This window comes from Leptodactylus fuscus, chromosome 9, assembly GCF_031893055.1.
Source record: "Leptodactylus fuscus isolate aLepFus1 chromosome 9, aLepFus1.hap2, whole genome shotgun sequence".
Lineage (NCBI taxonomy): Eukaryota > Metazoa > Chordata > Amphibia > Anura > Leptodactylidae > Leptodactylus > Leptodactylus fuscus.
In genome coordinates, this window is record NC_134273.1 from 7,325,077 (window position 1) to 7,334,981 (window position 9,905).

At 42.9% G+C, this 9,905-nt stretch overlaps 1 protein-coding gene across 1 annotated transcript in view; it reads left to right on the plus strand.

Moving 5' to 3' along the window:
- PATJ (PATJ crumbs cell polarity complex component) overlaps positions 1–9,905 on the plus strand; it is a 150,656-nt gene that overhangs the window by 93,333 nt on the left and 47,418 nt on the right. The window contains exon 29 of the mRNA XM_075287116.1: positions 7,573–7,769. Coding sequence (XP_075143217.1) covers positions 7,573–7,769 — 197 coding nt within the window. The remainder of the gene's footprint in view (positions 1–7,572; positions 7,770–9,905) is intronic.

Sequence of the window (9,905 nt, forward strand, 5' to 3'; positions counted from 1 at the left end):
TGTATGTCTCATAGAGAGCGCCGAGTGCGAGAGCGCAGCCAATCCCACAGACTCAGGAATAGAACTGGAGGACACCCAACATTTAGAGGACATAGTATATAGTTCTGGAATTGTAAGGCCGTGTTCACACATCGGAAAGTAAATGGGAATTTGAGGTGGACATTTGCAGTGAGTTCCACTTCATTTTCCAGTCCTGGCTCCCTGTGAGTGCTGAACATCATCTGCAGTGTACACCGAGAGGAATAAGCCTAAACAGCGGCGAGTCTGCAGCAAGATCAAGAGGGACATTGTATTATACTCCAGAGCTGCGCTCACTATTCTGCTGGTACAGTCACTGTGTACATACATTACATTACTTATCCTGTATTATACTCCAGAGCTGCGCTCACTATTCTGCTGGTACAGTCACTGTGTACATACATTACATTACTTATCCTGTATTATACTCCAGAGCTGCGCTCACTATTCTGCTGGTACAGTCACTGTGTACATACATTACATTACTTATCCTGTATTATACTCCAGAGCTGCGCTCACTATTCTGCTGGTACAGTCACTGTGTACATACATTACATTACTTATCCTGTATTATATTCCAGAGCTGCGCTCACTATTCTGCTGGTACAGTCACTGTGTACATACATTACATTACTTATCCTGTATTATACTCCAGAGCTGCGCTCACTATTCTGCTGGTGCAGTCACTGTGTACATACATTACATTACTTATCCTGTATTATACTCCAGAGCTGCGCTCACTATTCTGCTGGTACAGTCACTGTGTACATACATTACATTACTTATCCTGTATTATACTCCAGAGCTGCGCTCACTATTCTGCTGGTGCAGTCACTGTGTACATACATTACATTACTTATCCTGTATTATACTCCAGAGCTGCACTCACTATTCTGCTGGTACAGTCACTGTGTACATACTTTACATTACTTATCCTGTATTATACTCCAGAGCTGCACTCACTATTCTGCTGGTACAGTCACTGTGTACATACATTACTTAGTAATACTTACTGAGTTACAGCTTGTATGTACACAATGACTGTGCCAGCAGAATAGTGAGCGCAGCTCGGAGTATAATACAGGATATGTAATGTATGTACACAGTTACTGTACCAGCAGAATAGTGAGTGCAGCTCTGGAGTATAATACAGGATAAGTAATGTAATGTATGTACACAATGACTGTACCAGCAGAATAGTGAGCGCAGCTCTGGAGTATAATACAGGATAAGTAATGTAATGTATGTACACAGTGACTGCACCAGCAGAATAGTGAGCGCAGCTCTGGAGTATAATACAGGATAAGTAATGTAATGTATGTACACAGTGACTGTACCAGCAGAATAGTGAGCGCAGCTCTGGAGTATAATACAGGATAAGTAATGTAATGTATGTACACAGTGACTGTACCAGCAGAATAGTGAGCGCAGCTCTGGAGTATAATACAGGATAAGTAATGTAATGTATGTACACAGTGACTGCACCAGCAGAATAGTGAGCGCAGCTCTGGAGTATAATACAGGATAAGTAATGTAATGTATGTACACAGTGACTGCACCAGCAGAATAGTGAGCGCAGCTCTGGAGTATAATACAGGATAAGTAATGTAATGTATGTACACAGTGACTGTACCAGCAGAATAGTGAGCGCAGCTCTGGAGTATAATACAGGATAAGTAATGTAATGTATGTACACAGTGACTGCACCAGCAGAATAGTGAGCGCAGCTCTGGAGTATAATACAGGATAAGTAATGTAATGTATGTACACAGTGACTGCACCAGCAGAATAGTGAGCGCAGCTCTGGAGTATAATACAGGATAAGTAATGTAATGTATGTACACAGTGACTGCACCAGCAGAATAGTGAGTGCAGCTCTGGAGTATAATACAGGATAAGTAATGTAATGTATGTACACAGTGACTGTACCAGCAGAATAGTGAGCGCAGCTCTGGGGTATAGTACTGGCTGTATTCAGGCTCTGTTTGTTACTCAGATATACACTGCCCCCTGGGACTGGCTGGCACATTGCAGGGGCAGCCCTGACTACAGTCCTGCAGTTTCCATGTTCAGTGATGTGCAGCTCCTGGGTCTTGCTGTGGTTTCTTGCGTCCTCCTCCTTCTCCTCCTTCGTCCTTCCTCCCTTCTTGCTATGTTCCTGCCTTTCTGTCATTACTTGTTAGATGACACTATTAACCTTTCCCGTCCTGCTCGGCTCTGCTTCACCATTCTTAGATTTGTCACATAGTTGGCGGCTGCCGCTGATCACTCACGTAGGATATGATGCTGTTCTGCGGTGATAATCCGAGCACGTTCTGGCGACTGCTGCAGCAGATATAAGTGATTTATAAAGAAAGATGTTTTTCAGGGCTGGCACCCAACTTTACTACACTCGTGTGTGGCTGTGCTGCCTAGATATAGTCTAGCTGCGATGTCTCCTATGGCTATGTATAACTAGGCAGATGTGCCATTCAGAAGTGTGAAAAAGCTGGGTAAGACGATTGTCTAGGTCACTAATATGTCACCCAACTTTCCAAGAGTTCTGCATGTGAAGTTTATGTAATGATAATTATCACTGCTGTCTAGTCAAGCTAACCATTCAGGAGACTTGGAAAGCTGGATGTCCTGTTGTTTGTCACCAGCCTTGCCACATACCAGTATAACTATAGGATGTGAAATCTGTTTAGTCATACAAAGACAATCAAACTGGGGATAGATGACTGTATAAGTAGTCAGTTGGGGACTCTGGAGTCCAGGAAAGTTGGGTGGCTACCCCATTGACTGCAATGTCCAGGTCACCTGCCCTGCATGTATTACTGACCACATCGGCTATACGGAAGACAATTCAAAGACTTCTAGTAACCGATCCAATGTATCAAACCCTCAGCACAGTGCAGTGTGTGCTCACAAAGGGTCGTCTAACACTGGGTACAATTGTAACAAACCCAGAGCAGTGGACCCCATAGACTCGCAACAGATTTTCCTTCTATAAAAAGGAGAAACTAAAACCCCCTGTCTGCCGGTTGTATTTGGTATTGCTGCAGTACCACACATGACCTGCGGGCAGAGGGGGCGCCGATTTTGGAAGAGAGATCTATGTTTTTCTAACCCTGACGTATAAATAATTTTCTGAGTCTCTTTGTATTAGAGCAGGGTCTGCAGTACGCGGATGATGATCCCTTAGTGCTGGGGTGGGGGCAGGATTCATGTCCCATCCCCCCCCCCCCCCGGTGTATTATGCAGATATTATTCTGTGAGTTCTGCAGTCTGTAAAGATTATTGCAGTGACCTTTTCTTCATACAGTTACATCACCAGCGATGCTGCGGCCTTGTAGGTCAATGCTTGATGATGCCGGAGAATCTCACCAGCTCCCCGGGCCGCTCAGCAAACCATCAGGGCGAGCAGGTAGTCAGTGACTAGTCATTATATGACTGGACAAGCCGGGACTCAATCCATCCATCCAAGGCTAAAGGTGACGTTTATATGAATATCATCAAGGAGTGCAGATGTGTATGAAGGTTCCATATAGATTGATGAGCGCCCCCTGCAGTCCTTGAGTGTAATCTCTGGCCCTGACACCTTCCTCTGCACTGCAGACCAATGTGTCATTATATGTAGTAAATGGATCAGATCTGCAAAACTTCTGGGTCATTTGTACTGCACAATATTTCTGCTCCCTGTCAGTGACTAAAAATATCATTAATTACATCCCGAGGCTGAAAATCCAGTTATGTACAGTGAAGACAGGTGTAATGCTTGTTACAGTGTGTCACAGCCAGCAATGCATTGTCATGGGAGACTCTTAGTATTTGTGATTTATTTATTGTTCTCCTATTAGACACATCTATGTAACAATATAACCAAACATACATTACATTACTTATCCTGTATTATACTCCAGAGCTGCGCTCACTATTCTGCTGGTACAGTCACTGTGTACATACATTACATTACTTATCCTGTATTATACTCCAGAGCTGCGCTCACTATTCTGCTGGTGCAGTCACTGTGTACATACATTACTTATCCTGTATTATACTCCAGAGCTGCACTCGCTATTCTGCTGGTACAGTCACTGTGTACATACATTACATTACTTATCCTGTATTATACTCCAGAGCTGCGCTCACTATTCTGCTGGTGCAGTCACCGTGTACATACATTACATTACTTATCCTGTATTATACCCCAGAGCTGCGCTCATTATTCTGCTGGTGCAGTCACTGTGTACATACATTACATTACTTATCCTGTATTATACCCCAGAGCTGCACTCACTATTCTGCTGGTACAGTCACTGTGTACATACATTACATTACTTATCCTGTATTATACTCCAGAGCTGCGCTCACTATTCTGCTGGTACAGTCACTGTGTACATACATTACATTACTTATCCTGTATTATACTCCAGAGCTGCGCTCACTATTCTGCTGGTATAGTCACTGTGTACATACATTACATTACTTATCCTGTATTATACCCCAGAGCTGCACTCACTATTCTGCTGGTATAGTCACTGTGTACATACATTACATTACTTATCCTGTATTATACCCCAGAGCTGCGCTCACTATTCTGCTGGTACAGTCACTGTGTACATACATTACATTACTTATCCTGTATTATACTCCAGAGCTGCGCTCACTATTCTGCTGGTGCAGTCACTGTACATACATTACATTACTTATCCTGTATTATACTCCAGAGCTGCGCTCACTATTCTGCTGGTACAGTCACTGTGTACATACATTACATTACTTATCCTGTATTATACTCCAGAGCTGCGCTCACTATTCTGCTGGTATAGTCACTGTGTACATACATTACATTACTTATCCTGTATTATACCCCAGAGCTGCGCTCACTATTCTGCTGGTACAGTCACTGTGTACATACATTACATTACTTATCCTGTATTATACTCCAGAGCTGCGCTCACTATTCTGCTGGTATAGTCACTGTGTACATACATTACATTACTTATCCTGTATTATACCCCAGAGCTGCGCTCACTATTCTGCTGGTACAGTCACTGTGTACATACATTACATTACTTATCCTGTATTATACTCCAGAGCTGCGCTCACTATTCTGCTGGTACAGTCACTGTGTACATACATTACATTACTTATCCTGTATTATACTCCAGAGCTGCACTCACTATTCTGCTGGTACAGTCACTGTGTACATACATTACATTACTTATCCTGTATTATACTCCAGAGCTACGCTCAATATTCTTGAGAATTTCAAGATGAAATATTCAGTGACTGCAGAGCTTGCTCTAATGATATGCATTCTGAATTCCATATCTGCACTCTATCCTGTAATGTAATTTATGTACACAGTAGGGATTTCATCAATAGAATAGTGAGTGCAGCTCTGGAGTATAATAACACTTGATCAATCAGTCCATTTTTGTGTTACTTCATTACACATACAGTAAGTGAAGGTGAACTTACTCTTTAACCAAGCAATATTTTTCTAAAATTACATAGTAACTGTGTTCCTCGCTGTGCTGGCAGTCTTCTGAAATTTCTAGAGGCAAAAATATAAATAAAATATTCTTGGGAACGGTGTTCCATTACCAGGTGTTGAGGCAGGCAATGATCAAAACGATTACAAGTTTCTGGCTTTTTCTAGTTTCTGGGTAATGTGAATATTGGAGCGTAAAGTAACTGCAAATGGACTTAATTTTTTTTCCTGTATCTCTGACTACATCATATTAGGATAATGTAAAACTAAGAAGGACAATTAACGAGAGATCAATATGTTTATATATTGTAGTACTCAAACTACTGTAATACTAATACCCCCACCCCCTGTACAAGAATATTACTACTATAATACTGCTCCTATGTACAAGAATATAACTACTATAATACTACTCCTATGTACAAGAATATAACTACTATAATACTACCTCCTATGTACAAGAATATAACTACTATAATACTACTCCTATATACAAGAATATAACTACTATAATACTACCTCCTATGTACAAGAATATAACTACTATAATACTGCCTCCTATGTACAAGAATATAACTACTATAATACTACCCCTATGTACAAGAATATAACTACTATAATACTACTCCTATATACAAGAATATAACTACTATAATACTACCTCCTATGTACAAGAATATAACTACTATAATACTGCCTCCTATGTACAAGAATATAACTACTATAATACTACTCCTATGTACAAGAATATAACTGCTATAATACTACCTCCTATGTACAAGAATATAACTACTATAATACTGCTCCTATGTACAAGAATATAACTACTATAATACTGCTCCTATGTATAAGAATATAACTACTATAATACTACTCCTATGTACAAGAATATAACTACTATAATACTACCTCCTATGTACAAGAATATAACTACTATAATACTACTCCTATGTACAAGAATATAACTACTATAATACTACTCCTATGTACAAGAATATAACTACTATAATACTACCTCCTATGTACAAGAATATAACTACTATAATACTGCTCCTATATACAAGAATATAACTACTATAATACTGCTCCTATGTACAAGAATATAACTACTATAATACTACTCCTATGTACAAGAATATAACTACTATAATACTCCCCACTATATGTCTATCTGCTATAGTGCTGCCTCCTTGTCTCTTCTTCCTTTAATAGGGTAAATGACTTGGATGTATTTTTGGGTATTTTTTGACTTGATCCTTCATGTTATGACGTCTTATTTAGTGTAAATTCGCGGATTTGGCAGTAGTTTTTCCTTCTCTTGCACATGGATTTCTCTCAGCCCCATTTAGATTAACAAATCTGCCTCTTGTGAATAGTCTCTTAGTTGCTTCGTTTCCCTCTGGAGATAATCATTGGTCTTCAGGGCTGTAGAATCTGCAGTGATGGGTAAATAAGACGTCTCCCGGTGAAGCTGAATGTGCCGACTTCGTCTTCTGTGAAATTCTCTTGCGCCCTTATAGCCACTTTACCGTAATAATTGGTAGTTTTTGCCTCCTTGTATCTGAGCGGGCGTCCTAGTCATTCCTACACGTTCCGGGACTTATATTTTGGGGGAAGAACCTTCTATCTTGTAAACAACTTCAGTCTTTGTAATCTCTTTAATATCTTCGGCCGTCGGAGCGCCGTTTTATCTTCCGCTTTTGTCGCCTGTATCCATGGCAATGTCCTTTACTTAAAGACCTTGGATAACATGAATTTGCTGGAAGTGCCCAATCACGGGGATCGATCCCACAAACTCCTGAGTGATTGCCGCACTTCTCGTGAAGCAGTAAGTGAATATGAAGCGTTCTTCCTCCAGATTCAATTATTGCAAACTATTTTTTTTCCTTTTTGAAAGATTTTTTATTTTAATTTTCCTCCCATCAGAACAACTCCATAGACTTCTATAGTAGATTGTAGTGGGCGTGCTCTGTGACGTGCTCTGTTTGCCTCCATTTTCTGTACGCAGCTCTACTGCTGATCCATGTGTCCCCATAGCAGTCCCATACTAACCCTTCCACTGTTTTCTTCCCTAGAGAAGATCCGGCAGCGTTACGCCGACCTCCCCGGGGATCTCCACATTGTCGAGCTTGAGAAGGACAAGAATGGGCTGGGGCTCAGCTTGGCCGGTAATAAGGACCGATCCCGGATGAGCATCTTCATAGTGGCCATTAATCCTGACGGACCGGCCGGGAGAGATGGGAGGATCCGGATCGGGGATGAACTGCTGGAGGTATAACACTTTAGTAATGATTGTTGTTCTGCATTCAGTCCGATGTTATCCCGGCATCTCCATATAGTCTCAAGATCTCATAGTAAAATGATTCGTGATAGTGAAGCCTTAAAGGGAATGTCACCAGAGCCCAGCGTATCACCCCAGCCATAGGTAGGTTAGGATGGCTGTAATCAAATGGCATTTTTGCCTTGTGAATCGCTGCCTTTATTGCCAAGATACGGCCAAAGGGGGTATTGCTGCTTTCATCTTTGGTGTAATGGCGACGCCCTTGTTGCTCCGAAGTGCTCATTTGTATATTCTCAAAACGGTGATATCTTGGCAACAGAGGGCACTAACCTATCTATCTGCAGGGCTGGGGTGATATGCTGGTTCTGGTGACAGTAACCTATGTATCTGCAGGGCTGGGGTGATATGCTGGTTCTGGTGACAGTAACCTATCTATCTGCAGGGCTGGGGTGATATGCTGGTTCTGGTGACAGTAACCTATCTATCTGCAGGGCTGGGGTGATATGCTGGTTCTGGTGACAGTAACCTATCTATCTGCAGGGCTGGGGTGATATACTGGGTCTGGTGACAGTAACCTATCTATCTGCAGGGCTGGGGTGATATGCTGGTTCTGGTGACAGTAACCTATCTATCTGCAGGGCTGGGGTGATATGCTGGTCTGGTGACAGCAACCTATCTATCTGCAGGGCTGGGGTGATATGCTGGTTCTGGTGACAGTAACCTATCTATCTGCAGGGCTGGGGTGATATGCTGGTTCTGGTGACAGTAACCTATCTATCTGCAGGGCTGGGGTGATATGCTGGGTCTGGTGACAGTAACCTATCTATCTGCAGGGCTGGGGTGATATCCTGGGGTCTGGTGACAGTAACCTATCTATCTGCAGGGCTGGGGTGATATGCTGGTTCTGGTGACAGTAACCTATCTATCTGCAGGGCTGGGGTGATATGCTGGGGTCTGGTGACAGTAACCTATCTATCTGCAGGGCTGGGGTGATATGCTGGTTCTGGTGACAGTAACCTATCTATCTGCAGGGCTGGGGTGATATGCTGGGTCTGGTGACAGTAACCTATCTATCTGCAGGGCTGGGGTGATATGCTGGTTCTGGTGACAGTAACCTATCTATCTGCAGGGCTGGGGTGATATACTGGGGTCTGGTGACAGTAACCTATCTATCTGCAGGACTGGGGTGATATACTGGGTCTGGTGACAGTAACCTATCTATCTGCAGGGCTGGGGTGATATGCTGGTTCTGGTGACAGTAACCTATCTATCTGCAGGGCTGGGGTGATATGCTGGGTCTGGTGACAGTAACCTATCTATCTGCAGGGCTGGGGTGATATCCTGGGGTCTGGTGACAGTAACCTATCTATCTGCAGGGCTGGGGTGATATCCTGGGGTCTGGTGACAGTAACCTATCTATCTGCAGGGCTGGGGTGATATGCTGGTTCTGGTGACAGTAACCTATCTATCTGCAGGGCTGGGGTGATATACTGGGGTCTGGTGACAGTAACCTATCTATCTGCAGGACTGGGGTGATATACTGGGTCTGGTGACAGTAACCTATCTATCTGCAGGGCTGGGGTGATATGCTGGTTCTGGTGACATAACCTATCTATCTGCGGGGTTTGGCTGGACACCACGTCATGGTTGTATGATAATTCCATTATGGCCTAGTCGTCCCTATAAGCGAGTGTGTACATGCTGCGGTATATAGGTGATCGTATACTGTGATACATCTGCACCCTGGCGATCTTCCTCTTGTCAGTGTTGCAGTCAGTTACATTCTGTATCTGTGACCTCTATACGTGCCTCGGGGAGGCCATAACCCCTTTATAGTCCTCACTATCCCATAGACAGCCGGCAGGGACTTGTGGCTTATACCGTATAGAATGTTTTTGGTGATAGTGTCAGATCCCGCAGATGGCGCTCATACACCCGTCTGCGCAGTAGAAGCCTCCGGACTTACAGATTTAAGAGCATTTCAGCTGAGGCTTTGTAATAACCATATAATGGGGTTTGTAAATTGGATTTGCAGGTTATATTGAGGTCGGAAGAGATGCAGAGAAATCGAACAGATCTATGGCAGGGGGTGATGGGGCCATACGGTATGACTGCTGCCCCCCACAT